We start from the raw sequence: 25,398 nt of genomic DNA on the forward strand, positions 1-25,398 counted from the left end.
AAACACAATTTAGTTGTCCAAGTTATTGGAAAGGTACAATTGCATCAAAGTCAGTAAAAAGCAGAAACCCCACACTCAGCTCTTGCTCAGCATCATCCCAGCCATCCCTTGTGTAATAAAAGACTGTAATAATGCTTATTCTGTAAGACTAGAAGAAAATTAGACATTTAGCTCTTTCTAAGCGCCGCATTTCAAGGAACCAAGGATCATTTATTGTCATAGTGGAACACGGTTGCGTAACGTAATGCAGCTGTTGCCCATTTTCTTCCCAAAGAGAAACACGGCCCACAAAACAAAACCTAAAATGCATTTCTTGCATCAGGACGAATGTAAAACGGCAGCAACAAAAAACATTCTTTAGACATCAGGGGAACGTTGTCCATCAACGTTAATAAAGTCTGTTGATTCGTTGGCGGAAACAGAAAGTGGATACAGTGCGTGATGGAGAGATTGTCAGCGATGGCGGCAGCGCATCAATACTTTGACTTTGTTAATGAAACATATTTAAGTCACATAAGGTGCCAGTGTGACCGTTGTTAATGAGTCCCTCCTCACGTTAATTACGTCTTCATTGGTTCCTAATTCGCCCACGTTCCTCTTATGGACTCCAAAAAGGTTGCATCCATTTAACCATGCTAACGTCTCGCACCTCGGATGATGCAATATGTCCCCGGCTCGTAATTCAACCAACAAATTATTCATCTACTGCGTCTCCTGGGGGGGGGGGGGGGGGGGGGATAGATTCATTATCCAATTTAGCATACTTGTGGAGTGGGCTATGTCAGGTGATAAATGAAGAGCATCCAGGGAGAGGACAGCTTTACAGCAGACGGAGAACATGCAGAACCTCTTATGGTCTCTGTCAGATTTAAGATGTCCATTTGGCTCTAATATCCTTCCGTCCCATAGTGCATTGCCACATCTGTCCGATGCTAAGCCCCCCGTCGTCGAGGCGTGGAGGCTTGAGAGCAATCTTTGTGCTTCCGTTGAGTGATTCACAAGAGGCTTTTTAAGGGTAATGATGATATACCTGTGACAGAGTTAAAAAAAATAAAAAAAATCAGTTAACTCCTATTTTTCTAAGAGCTCAGCACCGATAATAAAGTGGCCACCGACATGACGGAGCATTTGTGTTGTTTATTTGCCTGACGACGCCTCCGTCTCACAGCCTCTCCTTCTGTATCCCTGTCAGCTTTATTGTGGGCTCAGCCTTCAGCGCAAGGCTGGGCTTTATTATTTTTAATAAATTGCTCCGTATGAAGAGAGCGCTGATGCATATCTGATGCATATCCCTTCCTCTCCTTTCCTCATCCGTCGGCGCCCGTCATTTTCCCTCCCCCCTTTCCCATCTTTCCTCTCTTCTTCTGTTCCGTACCTGACACATTAAGAGCACACTTGCTCGGGAAACTAAAATGAGATGGATTCGTAAAGGAAGGCAAAAAGATTGAAGGAGAAGAGCGCTCGGCTCGGCAGACGGATGTGTTCTTCCTGCTAAGCCAGTGGTCATCATTCGTTGGGGCCGTCTGGCCTCTCGGGGCCGGCCTCAGACAGCACCGTCACCCACGGAGGATAGATGACCGTGAGCGGGGGCAGTGGAAGTGGCGGTGAAAGATAGCCCGCTCTGACGCCACCGGTCATCCATCACAGCCAGCCGCCGTGTAGAACCCCAGGCAACAACACTTGTGCCATCACCTCCTTGTTTTCTCTCTTAGCGTGAAGCCCTTTAGATCGAAAACAGAGGCTCCTGGACCAACTAAGTGGGGAGACGTCACACATCCTTCACATATACCTCACATAGCAACAAAATCTTCTCTTTTTTAGATGATTAACTTGGCTCCTTGTCTCAAAGTGAGGAGAGAGGCTCGGGCCAGGGTTTCCTGAATGAGTTAGAGGGGAAAAGACAGATTCTTCTAAAATTAGGACGGCGTCTCTGATGCGATTATGTTTTTTTTAGGTTCTATTTTGAGGTGGATGCGTCGATAACGCTGTGAGTTGTTCTTTTGGAAACCAGGTTTCTCAACAATGGGTATTTGAGCTTTTGGCACCATGTCCGTGACCCCGTAGCACAGGAATATCAGCGGTGGGTGGGATGGGAGGCTGCTTTGGAAGTGACAGATTACATTTCCTGCCTCCTTGATGCTCTGCAGGCCAAGGCCCAGTGGTGGACCCGATAACTGTATGTCTCCATGATAGTCTACTTAAAGGCCCATTTTTCACATGACTCAAAACACGTTGAGCCTGAAGGTTCATTCTTCACCTCACAAAAAAAAAAAAAAAATGTCAACACAAGGTTAAAGTGTAACTTCACCCCGAGGTCTGAGCCCAACTCCACCCAGCTCATCATTTTGAAAAATGGGGAGTGCATGGATGTGAGAGGATGGAGTTTATTTTTAAATGCATTTAATGACGTGGATAATATTTGAATGGTCAAGCCTATGTCGGCATCGGCCTGCAAGGTTCACGGCAGTAGATAGCATGTTGAGCCATTTTGAACCCATTAAATACATATTTTTCTTGTGCATTCTTCTTTAATTGGGTATTTGCGTGATGTTGATGAAAGGTCTCCGGCCAGAATCAACTAGTTATATGCTACTCAACAGTAAACCTCTTAACTAGGAGGCCACGAGGACCAATTTTCTCCAATTTTCTCTCCAAGGTGCGACAAATAGGTGAAAGTCTAAAATGTGTTGTGAGTGTGAGATTACCTCTCTTCTCTTTGCTAGCCTGCAATTAACTGGTGTCTTGCTGGAGTTGTGTGTTTGGTCTCCTTACCTTTCACCCACTGCATGCTGGGTAAGTGCAAGCCTCCCTGCGACCCTGAAAAGGAATACAGAGCTGGTATAGAGTTACTTCCATCCATCTATTCTCCACAAGTCCTTGTGGAAGGAAATATTTTTGTAATTCTGCTGCTGAAAGTTCGGCTGTAAAATGTATCTTAAAAGCATTTCAGTGAAATCTGTGTGCTGACTTACCTTGGGCTTCTCTCAAACATGTAAACATGTGTCTGACGTACGCAAGTAATTTAAAGGCCCCGTCCTTCCAGACGATCCGGTGAATCCGCTTGGCGTCGTCCCTGATTCGTGTTCCCCTCTCATGAATATTTGGCTCCTGCTGGCAGACTGACAAACGTGTTCGACAGCATCTGCGAGGCGACGCTTCGCTTCCCCAATGAGAGAGCTGAGCAGGGCTGTTAAGCACCTGTGATTGCCGCCATTGTCTGGATCAAGCAAGCTGGCTGTCTTTTTATTGGTCGTCATCTCGTGTGTGCCTCTTGTACGGGGCGTGATGGAGCGGTGCACTCTGAAAAAGGCAGGACGACGCGTGCTGCATGTCGTGTATTTACACTCCGGAGACGCTCCCGAGAAATGCCGCGGTGAGATGCGGCGCTTCCGAGAAAGCCATCTATTTTTCTTTATTTATTTTTTAATCTTGCATCTCAAACGAGCCGTCCTAATTAGCACACTCTGAAAGGCTTGTTTGTGTTTGCCAGCAGGTGCATTCGTGTCGCATGAGTGAGCTCCCCGCTGCATTTGTGTCACGGTGATTTCCACTGTGAGCAGGGAAACGTCTGGGAGGAAGGAGCACATCGAGATTGTGTGAAAATGCGTGTGCACGTGGTAATGTGGTCATTCCGGTGCACACATGCCGGCGTTCACACCAGCAGCTCTGCTTATGTAACCCCGTCCGTTGACAGTGGTGGAGTGGCGGCTCCCCGGTGGCCCTCCTGTTTGTTGCTCCGTAATGAAAGCGTTGCTCTGCTCAGGATTAGGCTGCAGCCTTACCTGGCTGTCAACGGGGAAACTGCTGAGATTAACACTCGCTCCCCGGCGCCCCGGCTCTCAGACGATGACAAAGCCTCGCACACATCACCCTCACAGGTCTTTTTTTTTTTTATACACAAGGTTCTTGACTCCACCACTTTAAAGTCATTAAACAGAATGATTCCCTCCCTGGTACATTACTGCACTCTCGAGTGCTGATCTGATCGTATTAGAAAATGAGTGATAGGAAAGTTAGTATTACAAATTGTGCCTGCACTGTAAACATGCACAAATAATTTCAAACGCTCGTCCTCAAAGGAGGGCTGCATAATGACCTATCAGCCACAAACAAGCCGGCTAATTTGCAAAAAAAAAAAAAAAAAAGATGCAGAAGAGCATATCGCCGTAATGGATGTCAGTTAACTAATTGGCTTCAAAGTCTCTTTAATCACCTGTAATATACAGAAAGCACACAATACATCAAGCAATGCTGCCTTATGTAGAACAAAGTGTTGCATAATTTCCATGCAATGAGGCTCATGTTGCCGGATGTGCACGGAGGGAATTCTTTAATTTTCTCTCTTTGGTCACACTAAAGCTTAATTAGTGGGTAGAGGACTTCTCCCACAAAATAGGGCTTTTTAACTAGGCTTTCTGGGTTGATCTGCTAGGAAGTATGTGTCACTCTATGAGGTTGAAGCGCACAGAGGCGGGAGCTAGTCAGCCTCCTTCCGAGGATGTTATGGATGATTTGATGGCCGCTCTGGGCGGCTGTACAACAACACAGTATATCACGCAGCTACAAGGCCCTGTGGGGTGGCACTGGGCCAGTCTGAGACCTGTCTAAATACACTGTGCAAGTGCCAAGTGGTCCAGCAGGGCCCTGCTCAAGGTCAGATAGGAACAGAGGGGCCAGATAAAATCCGCTGGCTGCAAGTCCATCAAGGGGGTCTCGTGCATCAGAGTCAGAGTTGTTGACGAAGGTCTTTTGAAATGTCCGTTAAAATCAAGATACATTAAAAGGTTGTGTTTTACTTACATACTTTAGAAACGGAGGCCAGTTTATTTACAAACGATTTATCAATGAATCAATAAAATACACCAACAGATGAATCAACAGTAAAAATAGTTTCCCTGCACATTTGATTTTACATTTTTACACAGGATTCAAGGTGACATGATCTGTATTTGTGTTCAAATTGCACACATTAAGGCATGTATTACCTGAGGTAACCAGCAGATGGAGCACTTTCTGTATTGAACGTGGCCCTGACTCAGTCTCAAATTTGGTTTCAACCTGAGCCCACCTAGCACAGATACCAAGAGGCACATTTTGACATTCATCTGAAACATTCCAGGCTTTTTCTTTTCAGTTCACTTCCCGAGTCTACGACCTGCGCCGGTCTGTTAGTTATTCTCTCCTCTACACTTTTCCCACATTATTTTACTGCAACGCACCTCAAATGCCATCTCCTTGTGTGCCTCACTAGACGAGCAGCCACATTATTTTCCCCGGGTCTCGGATTTCTCACCATGCCCTCTTGAGTCCGGCTCAGAAGTGTGCTTTGGCTCCGAATGTGAACGCCTCAATTTATTAGACTGTTATTATGGTGGGAGTCAGATGGATGTCATTCTCTCGGGTGCCGTGAAGCCTCACACTTGATGGCTATAATATCCTAGCAACGGGTCTGGAGATTGGTGTGGGCTGAGCTGGGTTGCACTCTTGTATACAGGGATTAAGTAATTTATGTGGAGGTTGTTTTTCAAAGTTCATTTTTAATGCCCATGTTTGTTATTATTATTATTATTATTATTATTATTATTATTATTATTATGTATTTATTTATTTATTTTAAAGTTTGTCCCCTTTCAACACTGAATCTGCAACTTACAATTCATTACACATTAGAAAATGTAGAATTAAAAATGTCATATATTCAAAGTGAAACCATAGTGAACACATTGCTGTACATTGTCTAGGTCTATTTTGGGATTCTGTCTGAGATCAGAATTAGCAGTCTAGGTTTTTCTTCTTCCTCTAATTCCGTCTAAACCAAGTACTTGCACTTGTTTGATCAAATATGGGAAACTAAAGGCCACCGGGGTAGTAGCAGCCAGTCAACAGCAGCTGCTCGACTCCACCAGGGGCAACAACAACAAAAAAAAGTTGGCTTGTTGGCGTTTTTGAAATAGTTCCTGTTTCGGCCCGTGTAGAGCGCTGAGAGCTTTTCACAACAACCGCGGAACTTTGAGCTCTCCTCCAACACGTGACAGCGGACTTTCCAACACTCTGTTTCGGGCTAACCTGGCTCGGCGGTAACGGGCACGTCAGCGTTATGGACTTCATATTTTCTATCACGGGAAGCGGCGCTGTCAGAGTCGTCAGAGATGCGATCTCCCAGAGGCTGTGGCCCGGACCCGAAACCGGAGAGGAGACCACCGAAGTACGGCAGCACAAGACCACCGAAATACAGCAGCACACCGGGACAACACACCACCGTAACGGCGACACCTCCAGAGCAGGTTAGTCCAGCTGTCACGTCCGTTAGACGGGCAGGAGAAGGACGGGAGACGCCGCCAGATTTCCAGTGAAAACAAACCTCCAACGCATGCTTGCTTCCAGGACGTACTGCCAAACTCCCTTTAAAAAGCGGTCAATTTAACTTGTTCTTGTTCCCTGGATGGTTTTCTTACAGGGTAGAACATATGTGAGGATGCACAAATAAATATTAAGTGCCACCCTACAATTCGGCGACGTTTTAGAAACCAACAGACGCTTATTACATTATAATTTAAATGTTTCACTCAAACAAACTTTGGTGTGGCACCGAGCATACAAGTGTTGAGCTCTATATTTGTGATAATACTGAAGCGATCAGAATAATTAGACACCACACAAGTTAGTAACAGTAAAGGCCTCCCATGCACATCCTGCTGTTAGTGTCACTAGCAGGAAGCTGCCTTGTTGTCAGTTATTTAGCCAGTGCCACCCCACAGGGCCTGGTGGGTGAGGCAGCCATGCTGCAAGTAGGTAAACAAAAACAGTAGAGCTAGATAAAAAGTTGTCCTTGTAGCTTTACTTATTTAATAAGTAAAGCTCAGAGCTGAGGGGAGTCGCGTTGATCACCTGAGCCCTTCCTCGTACGGCACGTCCTGTCTGATTTCCTGCTTCTGAACTGAAATGAACTTGCGTCTGAGTACGTGTCCTTCCTGCTGGCTGCACTCTGCAGGTCCAGTTTGCTGCGAGGACACGCTGCATGCAACAACTGAGGCATTCCAAATATTTCAGATCAGCAGGCGGTGCATGCTGAAACCATCCAGTCAGCGAGCGAACAAGCATGACCTCGAGGCTTTTTCACATCGGGGGGAAGTGTGTCCATGTTAATGAAGATTGGATTTTATTTTCCCCTCCTTTCTGCTTTGACTCTCGCACATCATTTATTCTGAAACCCATCAGTGTCTTCCCCGACTTTGAATTAAAATCTGAGAAATGAAGCGTTTCTTGAAATGAAACGCAGAAATGTATCACACAGTCTTTGTGCTATCAGATGCCATCAATTGATCGTCCTGCTAACAGAAAGTTGCACAAACACCCTCTCACCCTGCTCTGGTTTGATGTAAAAAGGGGGTCTGCGGATCATGCAGAGTCATCGGGACTCTGGAGCCCCGTGGCAGGCAGGTTAATTGTTCGATCTAATTAGGACAAAGATTAATCAGATGCATGCGCTGCTGCTCTTGAAACGCCATGGATGGCAGCCGGGTTCATTAGCAGTCCCTGTACCTCTGTCGCCCAGCAGCAGAGTGGGCCGTGGGGGGGGGCGCTCACGGGGGGAAGACCAACTGGAAGTGGAGTCGGGTAGATGCAGGTGAGATGATGTTACCGTGATAAATGGCCTCAGTTGGACTGTCCACTAACACCTGAGCAGGAACGGTGCAGGTCGGCCTGTGTTTTCAAAGAATTTGAAGTCGGCCTATGGTTCTTACAATTTAGGCAACAGAGATGTGTGTTACATCCAATAGTATTTATAATTGCAGCATGTCTGAGTAGAGACTAAATCATTCACCCATTCACTCCTACCTACTCACCATCCAGGGAGTTCTATGTAGACGACCATATGAGCTCATTTGTAAAATGGAAAAAACACATAATTTCCTCTGCTCACTTAATGACTGTCATACAATTACAATGTGCCCACTGGTGTCTAGTGTAGGGGTTCCCTAAGTGGGGGTAGGGACCCCCTGGTCTAGTGGATCATCAGTTAGAAATACCAACATATTTATCTTGTATTAAATATATATTGTAAGCTAATTTGTTGTAATTTTGCTGTTTGTGCTCCGGTTGTCAATGTGGAGGCAATAAGAGTATTTTCCCAAAATAATAAATAAGTTCAAAATACTTTGTGACGTCTGTGTTATGATGCAGTTGTCTCCGTACCTAGAACTTGTGAACGGCCCCCTGGGGGTCTCAGACTGAGACGGGGCTTGTGACCACTTGCCATCACATGATGGGGTGGGGTGCAGATGAGGAGAAAAGAGATGCTGTTTCAGCTGCTTGGACAAGTCTCACATGGAACTTGATGAATTACATGCAGAATTGTACTGTGAAGGTTGTTAACATCAGGTGCCTCAGGTAGTGGACTAGCCGGCAGATACAGTGGTGCCTGAGATGAATAGCCTTGCAAAGACTCCTGTGGGCTTATTTTCAAGGGTCTACAAGTAAAGACATAACAGAGGGATTAAACAAGTACCAGTAGAGACACAACAGCAGGATTTCGGGTACCTGGGTGCAGTATTGGAGGGCATTGGTACGCTCCTGCAGCTGTGATCAGCATCTCGTGACTCTGGTCTGGATGCTCTGAGAGATGACACTGTTGAACAGACGCAGCAGTGTTTATGCTTGTAGACGACCTAAGATGAAACTAGAGGGACGGGATGTTCTGAAAGGTAGTTGTTTTCGTAGCTAATGTGCAAAAGTATGATGATTCTGACTGGATATTGTATTTGGTTTGAGAGGAAAGACGAAAGTTTTCTGAGAGATATCAAGTTCTTCCTTTTTTTCTTAAACCATATCTGCCCACTTCATCTTTATTGAAGTAAAATGTGCAAAGTCACAGCTCTGAGCAGCGTCTAATTATTATTGAGGAATGTAGTAAAGATCCGGTTTCTCGGGTTGCTTCACGAAAGCCATTCAAATCCTGTCTTTTTGCCGTTTTAGAAACCTTCAATGTACGGAAACAATTATGTTTCTGCTTTCTTATCCTGTTAATCTTCTCCCACTTAAAACTCCTACTGTAGGTAATCTCCCTTTTAACTCGGGGCTTACAGCTACAGGGATGTGACCATTAAGGTCACACAAAGAGATTGTACGGCCATACATTAATTGCATGATGATTCACCAGTGTCGTGGTGCAAGAGCAGGTTTGTCCTCCTGACATTGAACCCATCTCTGCATCTCCCCCCCCCCCAGGGTGTTCACTTATTTGTCATTGTTCACTTTCACACTAAGGCTGACATCAACGCCGCTGCAATTAACATGGTGATTCAGAGAGTGCAATCTGCTGATGCTCTCAGCGCTGTAATAGGTGATTTTAATCATCTTAATTTCCAAAAAGTCCTTGAGCAGTTTGTATCGGCGCGTCACTCGCCCCTCATGCCGGTATGAGACTCTCCTGGGATCTGTTATCGCTCCGTCAAGGGAGCTCAAGTGGCAGGAGTCCCGTTGGGATCAGCGGACCACAGCACTGTACGCCAGTGAGAACGCAGTGCTCAGGTTGACGGCCCCCTGACTTTTCAAGGACTGTCCACGCAGGCTGGTCTGGGTTTCAGGAGTCAACAGCCTCAATGACCATACCGACCCGAGAATGATGACGGTCCGCCCCTCGAACAGGAAGATGCATCCCTTGTGAGGGAAAGCTAGAGTTTAGAATATGAGGAAGACGAATAACAGGGTCTGAAAAGACTTCAATCGACACGTGGCCAATAAACTGAGTAGCGCTATAAATGTCGTGACTGCAGGATCCGAGATCAGCGGCAGATATTTTCAACAGATGTGTGAAAGAGGCCGGTGACGAGAGCTACCGCTGAGTACAGCCGACGTTTAAAGGAAGGTAATTAGGACCCGCTCTGAGGGATTCGGCGTCTTCATCTTTCATCGCTGCCGCTGAAAGGAAGAACCCAGCCCTCCTCATATCCCTGCTAAACGCACCAGAGCAATAAAACCGTAGCCTTATGAAGAGCACGGCTCTGACGTCAGCTCAAGTCTTCTGAAGGGGCACTTGGATTTGGGTTTATCGCTTGCAAACATCCTGATTTTCTTTTTTAAGCTGATGGACTTTGCTCAGGATGGTTCTGTCTTTCATGGCAGGGGAGGCAGCGCTCTCTCTCTCTTTCTCTCTCTCTCTCAGGTGAAAAGTTAACTTTTCAAAATAAAAGTTTTGGGAACAAAAGCAGGGTTGAGAGGGTTACTTTAAAAATGTAATCTGATACAATTACTACAGTAATTACCTGTTAACTAATGTCATTGGAAACCTAATCCAAGTACCACCATGTCAAAGTAATATAATCTGATAACTCTGTTACTTTTGGATTACCTCAATAGCAAGAAAGCCAAGCAACACAGAATAATGGTGAAAAGTGAAAGCTTTTCAAGCCCTAAGACACGCCTACAAAGACTGGTTGTACTTTATCTAAGTGCATTTAGTTTGACCATCCCTATAATAAAAATCCCTACTCATGTTAAGTCACTAAGCAACACAAGATTGTCTGGCTTGATCAAAAATATCAGTGTTCACAAGGCATAAACGAGACAACTGGTTCCAGTCTCTATTGTCCTCGTCAGCTGAGTTTTCCGTTTGTCCTCCGGACACAAGAGTACAAGGCCTCAAGGCAAACTTCTTAAGTCAAGCATTAGGCTTAATAATGTATTTGTACTTGTTTTTCTGTTGTGCTTCATGCACTTCATTTAGTGTGTTTGACAGAAACGGCAGCGTCGGTTACTTTCTATCGGGAGCAAGTTAGTCATCATGTTGGCGACTCTGAAGTGTTAAACTGTGTGAATTTGGCCTTTGCCATCAGTGTATGAATGTGTGTGTGAACGGGTGAATGCTGACATGTAGTGTAAAAGCGCTTTGAGTGGCTGAAAAGACTAGAAAAGCGCTTTTTAAATGCAGGTCCATTTACCATCTATACCTGCATTTGGCCTGTGCTGTATTCAAATCAGGACCCTTTGCTTTTGGCTCAATAAGAAGATCTGATAATGCAGAGTTTGTGTTTCTCAAAGCTGAGCTCATCACTTCTCCTGCTATTGATCTGGAGCTGTAACCTGAGAGGTTAGTGTTGCAGCTAAGATGCGGAGTGCCAGGGCTCCAAATGGCGACGGAAACCAATTTCTTCGTTTTTTTTTTTTTTTTTTTAATGCGCTTCTGCATCACAAAGGTTGGACGATGCAAGCGTGCGATCGCACCGGCCGTGCTCCGCTTTTCAACAGTTTGCTTTCTACGGCGAGATTCCTCTCGAGGCAATCCAAAGATTATGTCATTGATTAAGAGTGAATATATGATGATACCGAATGGACACTGGTCATTAACGTCGTTCTGCACATCGGCTGAGTCAGAGCATTGCGTTACTGTCACTGTGAAGATGAATCACAGAGTTGTTGTGGAAGCTACAGTCGGTGTACGTTATGTTTATGTATCATCGCCATCGATCCGGCCAATGCAGAGTTTAGACTTCGGTTATACCATTCATCATGCCCTCTTTTACTCCCCCAACACACACACACACACACACACACACACACACACACACACACACACACACACACACACACACACAGCCTCAACTTTGACTTGCAAGAAAATATTGCTCAAAGTGCAATAACGTTAACACCAAAGGTTGCAGGAATCACAAGGTGATTAGTGGGCTCGGAGTCTGAATACATGTGACAGCAGTGAGGAGGAGGAGGAGGAGGAGGATGGGAGGTCTGGAGCTGAAGCAAGGCCTCCTGTTTTTCTGCTGCTTGTAGATCAGAATGCTTTCACTGCCTGTGACTGAGGAACTAACTGCATAACGCTATGAAGGGTATCGTTATCGGGTATGTATTGAAGGGAAGAGGTTGACAATTGTTGCCATAATCCCTTAATCTTTTATTAGTTTTATTAAAAGATAAATAGCACTTTATCTCATTATTATAAATTGTATTATAAATACATAGTTTATTTTACTTTTACCCCCTCCACACTGAAGTTGGTCCACAGTGAAAACTATTGCTATGACATTTTATACCGACAATTTTATCTACAGACTATTTAGAAAGTTTGGTGATATCCTGACTCGTCACCTAGCGCCACCATCAGGTCACTAGAACACTAAACTGAGGTGGTGATCACGGAAAACATGGCTCCTGCTAAAAATCTCCACAGTATAGTGAGCGTGTTAGAATCTTACGTCAGCATTTAGCTGTAAGCATCACCAGGTCCAGCCTCACCGAGCTGCTAGCATGTCTGCAGAAGTTTTTATTGAAATTCGGGACTGTTTTATCAAGTATGTTCTATATTTCAAGCAATTTTCACATTTTACAAAATTTCCCTGCCAGAGTTGGCAATCTTTGATACTTGCTGCTATGATCAAGGGAGACAAATGTGAATCTTCACACGTGTGAAGCTAAAAAAATGGGAATGTTTGACATTATTGTTTGATAAATGGCAAATAAATAATCATCATCATTATTTTCTGTCCAATGACTCATCGGTTAATTGTCTAACTGTTTCTGCTCTACACTTCTCTATACTTATATCTCTGTTTATATCATTTTTTTGGCGGATACACAAATTCATTTAATCACCGTCTTTACTATTGTGAGATGGGGCATGGCCTTGGCAGAGGTCTGGGCTTTCTGAGTGCCGTTCTAAGTAATTATTAACACTAGTTATTTTTCCTCCGTAGCATAGCTGGTTATGCTTAATACATCATTCTGATTAAAAAGGAGGCAGCCTAAGGGCTTCTCCTTTTCATTCAGAACAATACGGTTTCAGAGCAATGTCCCCCACAAGCTGAAACGTCTCACGTGTAATACCTCCTTTTCCCTTTTAGTCTGCATCGGGTTTATCACTATGGAAACAGACGAGGACACACTGTCCGAATATCGATTGAAACGAGTTTGTGTTGGCGTCGGACGCGCCTCTGTACAGACCGGTGTCTGGCTTTGTAAAGTTGAGAGGCGGGGAAAGAGAATCCTCTCGCAGCGGGAAGAATTTAAATCACATTAGCAGCGACACAACGGGAGTGTGATCAGCCGACATGGGGAGGGTGTTAATGAGAGGACGGGGCAGATCCAGGGCCTCCTGTTCTAGCGTGGACATGCCCCCCCCCCTCCACACACACACACACACACACACACACAAAACTGCAGTTCAGCAAAGTTTCCCATAAAAGCTGAGTGGTGTATATATGCCGGTCCGCGGAGGCTGGCGGTGTAATATAGAGCTGAGTGCTACTGAGAGTGTTGGCAAAGGGATGTTGCCTGTCACACCGTGTTCTCCGTGTTGAAGCTGACAGCTCCACTAGAACCATGTACTGTATATTTATTACAATGGAAAGACTGCAGCTTATGCTAGCACTGTAGTGGAGGTCCACAGCTATAATGGCCTGTTTCTTGATACAGCGCTGTTGGCACTTTCCCTCTAGTCGGTGAAAATCATAAGTCTATTGAGGTGAGGACTATCTAGACTTAGAAAGCTGATATTTGCTGTTGTTCATATGATACGTGGCCTTCGTCATGCTGCAGTCATTTAAGAGGGTATGAATGCTGAATGCTGAGTCCCTCTGGCGTGATTGGTCCTAATTAGCATAGGTAAACACTGCCCACCACAGAAGGGCATGAGATGCAGGGCTGTGTGCACACTCAGAAGATTCTGTCCTAATAACAAATCCCAAATAAGGAAAACCTGTGAGTTTCTGCGTCTTCGTGAAAATAAGATAATCCAACTGCAGGTTTCACATTAAACTAAATGAGGACTTTGTCTGCAGACAGACGAGCAGTTGGAGATTATGGCCTCTGCAGCAGCCACAAGACAGGCCTTGGCCTCTCAGCTCTCTCTCGTTTGTTTATTATGGTATATGATAACGTACTGTTGGCTCGCGATGCATAATAGATGACTTCCTTTTGAGAAGGAGGCCGGTGAAACTTGCTGCTCCTTTCTTTGCTGTGGTAAGGTTGTCATGTCTACCTAACTACTGAGATCACATCGGCTAAGAGAGTTTGTCACCGTCAACGACAGTCAGCACTTTTTTACTCCCGTTTTTATTTGAACAAGCGTCCAACATGCATAGACTGCCAGTCTCCTCTTAAAGACCCTCGTCTTAAAGTCAGAAGTAGCAACTCTCCACCTGTCGCTCTTTGCTTTGGGACAAGTGCAGTTTTCCATTTATCATGAACGCAATACCTCGCGATGCCTTCAGCAAAATGCCTTTAAATTCAGACCTCTCAGTCGAGGTTGAACTGATTAGAATTTGGTGGTGAAACTTTTCTAACCTCACAAAACACATTGATGGCCATAATTCAAGAATTAACATCAGTTATTAGTCTCACAGCAACGACGTTTACAGCATCGATGTGCCAATTATGACAATTTCACACAAATGTCTGACAGGATAAAACGATGATGTGAGCATGGCAGACTGCAAGCTGCGACCTGACTTGTTGGGGAAGACGTGCAACCAACAAGGCGGTGGTTCTAGTTTGTGACTAGTTGTTTCTCAAAGCAGCAGTAACCACCTGAGGTTTCACTCTACAAGTGCAGCTCTTTATGTGCATGGCTGTCATTTGGTGGTCTTTTTGTTTCTGTGGAGCTTCTTGTTTTAAAAAAAAAAAGAGAAATCAATATACATATTGTACAATCTCTTATTGGATTTCAGATACAAGCTTTGAAAATGTGACTTTATTTCTGACCATTACAGGCATCATAAGTGTGCCAGAGGGCTGCTGCTGTCCAGTTCCTTTAATGCCAATAAAGTCAGAACTTATGTGCATTCATTTTTCCAGAATCCTTAGTTTTACCTACAAGGAGCCAGACAAAATTAGTATTTCAATCAATATTTCTATAAGTTCTCGGACATGCATACAACAAAGTGCCCTTCCACTGACTCAGTCTTCCCTCCCTCCCAAACTTTCCAACTACTCATTTGCAGCACCTGTTCAGCTGTGGCGCAGAGCTCCTGCCTCCCCTACTGTTTAGGGTTTTTTTCCCCCTAAAAATGACATCTGGGGAGGGCTGAGTAGCCGGCAGGCAGGGAAAACGGGGGGAGCAGAGGGAAATAGGCTACTTGTGTATTCTGTCCAACCATGAGGGAACGTTAGTCAGATGGTTGTTGACTCTCCTGTTCCCTGCCCGCTTCAGTTTGTCACGGCTGTGTGCAAAGTGAGGAACTGTATATTTAGCAGCCGTGATTCATCCTCAACAGATTGCGCCGGTACAGAACACAGCAGCACGTCCTTTACAGTCAAAACGCAGCAGCAATTTGCATTTTGCTCCGTCTCCGCGGTCCTTGGCAGCCGTCGGATTTATTAAGTGTACAGATTCCCAAAGGGTTTGCTTAGCTTCTGTGTCTTTTTAATGGGTAGTAGTTACTACTCAATCGCTGAGGACATCCATGAATGGCAGCCATGAAAGCCAGTTATTGCAGTTTTGTTCTTTCTGAGCTATTCAGGGTGATGTCCTTTCAAGGATTCTTCAGTGTACAAGTGCCTTATTATACTTCTTTTATTGATATTTATTGAATGTGAGTAAAGGATGGACAGTGGAATCTGCATGTTAATAGATGTTTACCAGTTTTGAAGGACCATTTTAACAGATTTCAGAAGCTTTATCTCAGAAATATGCCACTCAGCAGGGGGTTTATCGCAGTTTTCATCACGTAGGCATATTAGACCAAGAAGCTACAGAGAGGTGCAAGTCAGCCCTACTTAAGGACTGTAACGGATGTCCAACAAGCACAAAACTTAAGGCTTAGACCCTGACGCAGCCTTTGACTCGCATGTCTTTCCCCAGATAGGCGTGACTTCTTGTGACTGTTTACGGGTTTCGGTGAGAGGCGGCCTTTGTTCTTTTTCCTGACACGCAGTCACACAGCTTCTCTCACAGCTGACCCAGTGTAATTGTACTTCAGCCCATTAATGAGCCAAGTAAAATGGCCTTTATGGGGGAAGCACAACAGTGAAACCGTGTACACTGTGGCAACTGTTGTTTTACTTGGTTGAACAACAAATGAGATAACTAGCGACCTCGGCGCTCCTCTGTTAGGAAGCTTTTATCCCACTCTGCTGTGCTTTTGCTTTACCTCGATTGCTTTACCCTCCCTGCATGTCCGGATCCTGCCATGTCGAGCATGTACATCGTCTCAGTGCATGACATGTTACCGTTGTGGTCCAAAAGCATAAGATTGCCTTTTTAAGACAGGGGAAAAAAATCTAAGTCGAAGTACTATCTGTTTGTATATTGATTTCAAAAACACGCTTGACTTGAAAATCGAAAATTTCAGTGCATCACTGGACGCGGATGGATAACATGAAACAAACAGGCTGCGATTTGTGGACTTAAGAAGCAGCCTCGTCCTCTAGAAGCGGCGCTTCTTCAGAGACGACAGATGCTCCTGGTTTCCTGTGGATCGGGATGAAACCAGAGCCTCCTGTTTCCAAGGAGGCCCCGGCACTGAGCTCCGCTGTGCGTCTGGGGTGTGAATAAAAATGCCCAGTTCTCGGGCCGTGGTGAGGGTTAATTTTAGACCAACCCCGCAGCTGCTAAAGCGTATCTGTTATGGTCCTTCTCCCATTCTCTTCGCAGTCCGTAAACGTTAGCAACGCACCAGTTTAGCGTCTTCAGCCGTGTCAAAATGCGAGGCTGTGCCCAAAATGCAATCGCGGCACACATTCCGCAGCCAACAAATGAGTGGGGTTGCATGTAGTCGGCTTCACTGGCTTGCCCTGCAATTAAACGGAGACACAGTGGATTATATTTCATAGCATGAAAAGCGCAGAATCACGGCTATGTCTGAAAATAGCAACTAAAACACAATCATCCACAATCCACAGCTCCGGTTTCTATTGTCCCAGTGAAAGTAATCATCCTGCCAAGGTTTTCATTTGGATACTGAATAATTGATTTGGCACACGCCCACAGTTTGTGCCGCCATTGTGCTCTTTCTCATCACAAATCCTCACCTAAGGTTCTCCTAGTGCTACAGGTTATTTTAGGCACTACAGCTGGGTAGCGTTGACTAAATCAAATTTTATAGTCATTCCAAGAGAATGCCTGAATGTCGAATGAAGCACAAAGAATCCAAAGATGACTATTTGGTCATATTCAAAGATAATACACACCGAAACATGACGAGAAAGCAGCCTTAGCACCGTTGGACCCGAGTTAAACTGCAGAGGACCTGAACAGAGAGAACAATAACGCAGACAGCAGCGTGATTAGCTGGTAGTTAACGAGCAGTAATATAAAAATTATAATAATATCCCAAGAACAAATATAAAGTAATAGAAACTAATTCCAAAGAAAATTGTTTTATATGCTTCAAAGAAATTTATGAAAATTGAATTTTTACCTCCTTCACCAAAATGAAAAAGCTTCAACATTTCAGACAGAAGATAATGTTCTAACCAATTGGATATCACAGAGAAAAAAATGTGATTTGATTGAAATGTTTTTACTGATTGTTGGACATGTGGACACTCAGACCTCAGATCTGTAACGGTAAAACAAGATTTTACGAAATATTGATATTGCACAGTGGTATTGTTTGATATTGTTTGATATGTATTGCACATGAATGAATCTTTCTTTATTTTGGTATGTGGTCTTGTAATAATACAATCAAAGTCATCGTGGTTTCTCCTGTAGTCTCATTTGACAACGTCAATAGTAAAGCCATATATTTGCTGATCTCGACTGATATTTTCACCTGAGGCAGCTTTGATTTCCTCTCACTTTCTACCAGGCCGTCCTGAGCCAGGAAAAAGCACGGCTCTATGACTAATGCTGGTTTTTTGTTTTCATCTGAGATGCCTTTTGAGATGCAAATAAAGCAACTCATTAGTCATGTGCAACACCAACAAAATCTGAAGATTACTAGGTCAACGCCTGCCCAACGTAAATCCTTCACCCAAGCTCGGTGACCTCGGCTCCTCTCTCGGCCCTCACACCCTGCACCTCTCATCCAAAAAGCCTGGCGCCTTCTCCCTGCAGCCCGTTCACTCATTCTCCTTGTTCTCAGCCCCGAGTCAAAGACCAAAGTCAGCTCCTTTTCTAAATCTTCTCCATTTCCCAAGAGTCCCCTTCCACTTTCTTTTATCTCCCGTCCTATCTTTGGCTCCTGTCTTTCATCTGCTTGCTTCGATACATCATCCACCCTCTTGCCTTCATCTCCAAGCCTTCTACCCAACCTCACCCAGCCCCCCATACATCTTCATCCTCCATCATCTCCTGTCACCATCCTTTCTTATTCATCCTGTCCTCCCAAAGACAGCCATCTCCATCATATCATGTTTCTGTTGCTCTCAGACTCAAGTGGTCTATCTTCTGCTTTGATTCTCCCAACCATCCCTCCTAGACCTCCACCTCTCTGCATCTTGTCCCTCCTGTACCTTCTAAGCCTTCCAGGTCCTTTCTCATGAAAGTATGACATTCCTGATATTCTAACGACTTCACACCTCCACCCTCTACCGCCACTTCCCCTCTTTGCTACATAACCAGCATTACCCAACCAACACGTAGCACTGAACCCTCCCTTTTCCTCCAGTTCCCCCTCTGGTTCAGCCCCCGCTTCCCTCCTTCTCCATCTTCATCTTTAGAACCCCCCCCCCCACCCCCCCCCCCCCCCCCCCCGACCGAATCCCTTCCTCCTCTCGGGCTCGCATCCAGAGCGGCGATGCCCCGATGGAGGTCAGCTTGGTCTATCTCTGCCGTGAGAGACGACAGGGGGAGGAAGGCAAGGTGAAGCGCTCTGAACGGCTGTCATTGCGCTGTACGGTGGGTGAGGAGGAAGGAGGGAGAGAGAGAGAGAGCGAGAGAGAGAGGAGGACATTGTGATAGAGGGAGAGCGAGGACAGGAGGGTAGAAGCAGAGCGGGAGAGAGAGAGAAAGAGAGAGCGAGAGAGAGAGAAAGTGGTCCGGCTCTCATAGCTCTCATTGCTGGCTGGCTGGCTGGCTCGCTCACTGTTGACGAATGAGCTGTCTACCCACGGGGCTGGGAAACGGCAGCTTGTGACAAGCTGGGGAGAGGGGAACATGAATGTAATGCGTACCTTGCCTCGCTTGCTTTCAGATACCGGCCAGAAGAAGACTCCAGAGAAGAAGGATGGGAGGCGCATGTCGTTCCAGAGACCCAAAGGGACCATTGAATATTCTGTGAGTAACGCACAAGCAACTCTGCTCTTTTTTCTGTGTTTGTCGTTATGTGTTTTCCGACGCTTTTCCTGCTGCTGCTGCTGCTTCTGTGCGAGTCTGCTTCTGCTCTGTGCTCTCCGTAGCTCTGACTCGCTCCGGTAACATTCTCGCTGTTGTGTTTGTGTGTTGTGAAGGCGCCGTTCTCCGACCATGCTTGGTAGCTCATTAGTGAGGGGGGGAGAAGCAATTTTTTGTTTTGTTTTTGTGGCATTTGCCAGTGAAACACGTGTGCCTCGTTCTCAACGTGTTTACATGGACATCGGTGTGATAGAAAGCTTGCGTAAAACAATGCATCCTCTGTTTTAAAAGAGTCCCCGTGCAGCAGCACTCAGCTCCATTTTGCATGTTTATGTCGGGGAAGGAGAGAGGAATTCTAGCACGTTTCCTCCAGCTGGATCAGAGCAGGACAGACAGGCTGGAGCGCTGGCAGGAGGCGTATTTGTTTTCCCCCCCTTCATTCTCTGTGCCACGTATCGGGAGAGCATTCCACCACAGGGCTTGCTGCGTGAATGACCTTCCAACTGTGTTGTCATTTCTATTGATTTAGCTGTTGTGTGGGAGAAGGGGAGGGGAGGGTGAGGCAATTTAGAGAGAGAGAGACAGAGAGGGCTCTGGTTCCCCTGGCGTGAGCTGAAAATGGAGCCCGTCTCTGCTTTGCCTGGTTGTGTTCTTCAAATGACCCTCAAATCCAGCTGCAGTCAGACTGCTTTCCCTTCGCCTCTCTCTCTCTCTGTCTCTCTGTCTCTCAGTCTCTCTCTTTCTCTCTCCGTGGCAACAGTGAGGAGTGGGATTGCTGTGGCTTCACTCCTGCTGTCTGCTGAAGAGAGAGGGAGAGATGAAGGGGAGGGTGGACAGTGGAGGAAAGGATGGGAGGGAGAGCAGGGTTCGTGGTCTCTCGCTGACATTCCACCCTCTCCTCCCGAACTCCAGCTCCGGGAGCCGCTGTAGCTTTTCCCCCCCGTCTCCAACACCTCGGTAACAGAGACGCCACCTCCACATCCACCGCCTGCCCGACCTGTCAGTCATCCAAGACTTGCTGACTGACAAGGCCCTTGTTTACCTATTGCTGGGTTGCTCAAACAACCTAAACGGCTACAACAGGATATTTGTCAGGGCCAAAGCACTGTGTCATGGCCCTGATATGACCGGGGAAGGGCCACAACGAGTCAGCAAGATGGACAGAAATGCTGGTGGTAAGGAAAAAGAGGAAGATTAATATCTCAATCATACAGCATAACTCCCCCCCCCCCCCCCCCCACACACACACACACACACAAACACATACGTAGTGTGATGGATCGGGCACTGCCAATGATTGTGTGCTGTAGCCTGTCATGCTGCAGCGGCGCGTAATGAGGAGGCTCGGGGGTCGCTGAGAGCGTTTAGGGCGACATGACGAAGCTTCCCCCTCGCCGTGAGAGACACGCGGTCGCCACTGTCCCGGTGATTGAGAGGTGTCTTTATCTTAAACTCATCTCCCGTGGGCCGGCGATGTTTTCTTCTTCCGCTCTTCAGCAGATACGTTTTTTAATCTATCGCCCGGCGCCCACAGGAAAAAGGAGGGTTTCCTCTCTCGCCTGCCTTAATCAATACAATCTCCCTCCCCTCCCTCACCCCTCTACCTCACACACAGGCTTATTCGTTTTTTTTTTTCTTTTTTTTCGTATTGAGAAATAACCTGAGCAGCTGCACCCCATCTGCCTAGACACTGATAACGCCAGTCCATTCAGCCAAGTCCAGCTATTGGCTGACCTGCAGCCAATTAAAAAAGTGTTTGAAGTCTGTGGGAACAACAGAGATAGATGAGGAGACGGAAGGACGCAGACAGAGAGAGGCAGGGAGGACGACCAGTCAAAGTCAAACTGAATCGGGAGCCGAGAGAGCGCAGGCCACACATATTTATCTCCAGACACACCCACTTTATCACGCCGTGGACACAGATGCTCTAGTTGGGATGCTATTTTGGATTTTTGCCTGAACTGTGGGGATCCACAGGGGTGTCTTAGCAAATAGCTGCAGGTTATATTTAAATGATTATCCTGGTTTATTACAACTTGGATGTTAGTTCCATAGCTTTAGAAAGTGAGAGGATGGGGATAGGGATGTCATAGTGGCCCTCAAGTGTCCTAAGACTCTGACCATGTGATGATAACGTCTCCAGTTCTTTTCCTGTCACCTCTATATGGCATTCAACCCCAAATAATACAGTCTGACCAGTAGAAACCACAACCACGGAGATAACCTCTATGTTGTGATAAACTGTCATGTTTATTTTTCGGCCTGACCCCTCCACGCTCTTGTTTGCAGTGCTCTCAGCAGAACTGGCACAGCAAAGCTCTCATTACATGTTGTATAGTGACACTAGAGAGGAGTTTTAGGGGGAAAAGGCTGTCCGGATTCCAGTTTGTAGGCCGGCGAAGAAAGAAGAAGGAGGTTGTTGTTAGCATTCACAGCGTTGTCATGCTGGCCGGCAGCATGATCAGTCAGATGGTGTTATCAACGGTGCCTGTTCTCATGGGTTGTAGTAAAACCGTTGTCATGGCTCTCAGTCATGTCTCCTAAAATGTGCGTTCAACATGTGGGTGGGAGCTATCAGATGCATGGTGATTACATGTACATGTACATTCATGGGGCCCAGAGGATGAACCCCAATTTTTGGCAAACCCAAAACCCACATTCATCATGAATATAAATTGTAATAACTTCCCTTAACACCCACTACATTACTTGCAACAACATGTTAGCATTTGTCATTTTGAGCATGTTAGCGTGCTAGAATTAGCATTTGACTCACAAAGCTGCTGTTTAGCCTCACATTACTGTGAAAGAAAAAAAGAAAACAGACTGTCTGTGATGTACAGTATGATCCAGATGTGTCACCAGATGTGAAGAGGATCTCTCAGTGTGACCAGTCTGCAGGCTGGATGGATTTCTGCTGGGTAAAGAGGAAGCTCTGTGGGCATGAGAAGACTTCTGGCTATTAGATGAGTCATACACCGGGCTTCCAGGTGTGTGTGCGTGTGTGTGTGTGTTTGCATGCGTGTGTGCACGGAGACACACACACATCGGCGGCAATCTTAACTCCGCAGCCTCCTGACAATCAGTCACTCTGATTGCATTATTCACCACTGGGTAGGAGAGGAGATCCCTCAGTGTGAGCTCCTTCACAGCTCCCTTTCTGAGAGCAGGAGAACAAGTCAGAGGATGATGGAGAAACGATGGGATGGGTGGGGTGTGTGGATGGCAACGTTAAAGGGATGGAGGGGAACACAAGCAGGGATGATGGAGACAGCTGGCTGGGTGGAAGTGGAAACTAATACAAGGCCCAGATGTCAACATCTCACTCGGTTACCTTTTTGTCAAAGCGTTCTTATTTAAACTATTGCTCATGAGCCACCTACACATTTTAGCGTGTGATTCATTCAATTGAAAAAGAAAAATCTACATGGATTGAACATCGTTTCTGCTATCTTCTATCTTCTAACTTGGCTGTTAATTCCACTTTTGAATATAAAGATAAGAGAGTAATGGAGAAGTAATTTTCAGTATCCAGGCAGTTATTAACACTAAATATGACAGTAAATTGGTAAAGATTAACCTTTTGAAGTTGACTGAAATATTTGTCCCACCAATGAACGAATGATGAAAGGAGAGTACTTCCTAACCCTGTTTTTTTATTATTATTATTTATAGTATTTTCTGATTTGGCTCTCCTTCAAAATAAAAGCATTTAAATAATAAAATAACAGGTGACTTTTATTGTGACAAATTTATTAGTAAATGTGTTTATCAATGAATTAGTGTAGCTTTGAAAGAAGGTGGCTGCAAAAGCTTTCTTCAATAAAACAAGTGCACTAATGCTGCAGGGATGAATAAAGATAACAGGAGACTTTTATTGCGAAGAATTTATAGGAATTGAAATGTGTTTATTCACCGTTTACCGTCTGGTATCCGATCACGCAGGTCGCACTGAAAGTGAGTTCTGACATGGCGTATCCGATCACAAATGGCGCATTGTAAAGATGAGTGTAAGCGCGGCTTTAGTCATAGTGAATCTCCTTTTGCATCGCTGGTCGCTGCGTGTCATTGGGTCAGCAGTGGGAAGGTCATCTAAGCCTGAAGCAGGGAGGGGGCGGCGCCCCGGCACAAGGAGGGATCCTTCGGAGCTTGATAGTGAGACGGCAAACTTGTTTGTCCCCTTGAAAAAGGACAGAATGGTGCGACTTTCTCCCCCAGTCACTTAGAGCGGGTCTAAATTTAGGTCTGCAAACGATCAACAAGGGTGCAGTTGCACACAATACACATGCCATTAGGGTAATAACGCGAAAGTTGCCATGGCAACTGTCATGCTAAATAAGCGCTTCATCCTTCATTATAAAATGAGGAGCGATGGCTGTTTTGATATGGCATCATGGGTGATTAAAGAGTGCGCTGCTGGGTTTAATTTCCAGTTTGATGACAACACAGTTGATTGATTGTTGGTTGATTATGGTTTCTCTTTCGCTATTCTCCAGTGTTTTTTCTTCTTTTCATTGAGAATCTGATGAAGTCTCGAGTCCCACATGAAACACCATGTGAATGGTTACGTTTTAAAACGCATTTCTGCTTTATAATCTGGCCAAGAAGCTGTCACTGTAGTTCACATCTTGTTTCCTTGATCGGCCTTCTGCAGTAGCTCTCATGGATTTGCTCTCATGTTCCACACTTAACGTTCCTACGTAGATGCCAGTGGACTCTTTAATGGAGCCATTAGTCTTTGGTCGTCCAGCCGGCCGGCCGGCCTTGTTGAATCTGTGCGTCCTCTCCTGTTCGACAAGGTGACCATTAGCTAGATGTCAGTCACTTTCAAGGTCGCTGTCACAGCCTTCCTCTACCCCTCTGCTCAGAAGGACGGATGTCGCCCCGACAGGAAGAAGCTCAATCTTTCATCCCCAGTTCGAGATGAATAATGGGTATTATTGATCTGGAGGATAAGAAGATAGGGTGCACCTGTCATTAGTGGCTATGATCCTGATTGTGACGGCTCTCTCTCTTTCTCTTTCCCTCCCTCCCTCGTGCTTCTGTCAATGTGTCAATAACAGGTCTTTATCAGTGGGTCACATTTGCATGTCCCCTGTCCTCTGCCACTTAATTGAGTTAGAGATAGCTCCACTTACAGTACGATCAATGGCTGCATCTCTTCTCGGGTTTGCTGGAGTCACATGTTCTCTTTTTTCTTTTTCTTTTTGTGGTTCTATGAATGAGATACTTGTGGAGTTCAACAGATTTAGTAAAGTAAATTAATTATGCTCAAAAGGCACATTTGAATCATACAACTAGTTTCCCCCCACACCACATTTGATGCCAAGATCAGCCAACCATCTGGCTTTGCCAACAGCAGATATTGTTTTACTCATATTGATTGGCCGAGCTCCTGTTAAGAGAACTCCCAGGGCAGCTATGATACAAGAAGCTGTCAATGTTTGGGCTTTGAGCTATAAAACATGCAGTTTGAGAGTGAAAAGCAGAGGTTGCATCAATAGAAGCTAAATATGTGACCTCTATATGTGACCTTTTATATTGAAAAATACCAGTGTTTTAGCAGCTGTCCTGTAGACCCAAATGTCCTATAGGGTCGGTTTTGTGCCGAGCAACAGGGGAGCTGTGAAGCTAAAAATAAATAGTTCATGGATGAGACGGGAGCAAAAAGCAGGACCTAGAGATAATCGATGCCGTGTACTGAAGCCGCCTGGATGAAAGGCTCTGACACTGTGGGAACCCTGCTGATTATTAACTCCTTATGTTCCTCACAAAAACCTCCCGTAGTTCCTTAAAACAAGACTTTTAAGACACATTTTAATAAAATTTCCAATCCTAAAACCCCAGGTCGATACTATTTTTAACACTATTATTTTGTAATTATTACAAATAAAACCCACAGCAACATAACAATCTAGCCTCCCGCCTGTTAAGCCCTATTTTATGGGTTGCCAACATCACCTTTAAAGCTAATGAATAGCTAGAGCTAGCATCAGTTACTCCTACCTTAAATACTCTTCAGCTCTTTGCGATTCCAACAATGTTCAGGTTTATCATCGTGTTAGCATCTCAGCTACTCTGTGCGTTGCCTCGGGGGCTGAGGGTGAACCAGTTTGGTTTGCTGGATTTGGCTTCTTTTCAATCTGATCTGTGAGAATGGAAGACAACAAGTG

The 25,398-nt window shown here is 45.4% G+C and overlaps 1 protein-coding gene across 4 annotated transcripts in view; it reads left to right on the plus strand.

Moving 5' to 3' along the window:
• Positions 1-25,398, plus strand: part of oxr1a (oxidation resistance 1a) — a 114,737-nt gene that overhangs the window by 55,563 nt on the left and 33,776 nt on the right. For 3 of the 4 annotated variants that reach the window (XM_084026270.1, XM_084026269.1, XM_084026267.1), the window contains exon 4: positions 19,086-19,168. In XM_084026270.1, coding sequence (XP_083882396.1) covers positions 19,086-19,168 — 83 coding nt within the window. Of the gene's footprint in view, positions 1-6,012; positions 6,285-19,085; positions 19,169-25,398 lie in introns of those variants that run through there. The other variant, XM_084026268.1, reaches the window with a different exon arrangement.

This window comes from Eutrigla gurnardus, assembly GCF_963514095.1.
Source record: "Eutrigla gurnardus genome assembly, chromosome: 14".
NCBI classification, from domain to species: domain Eukaryota; kingdom Metazoa; phylum Chordata; class Actinopteri; order Perciformes; family Triglidae; genus Eutrigla; species Eutrigla gurnardus.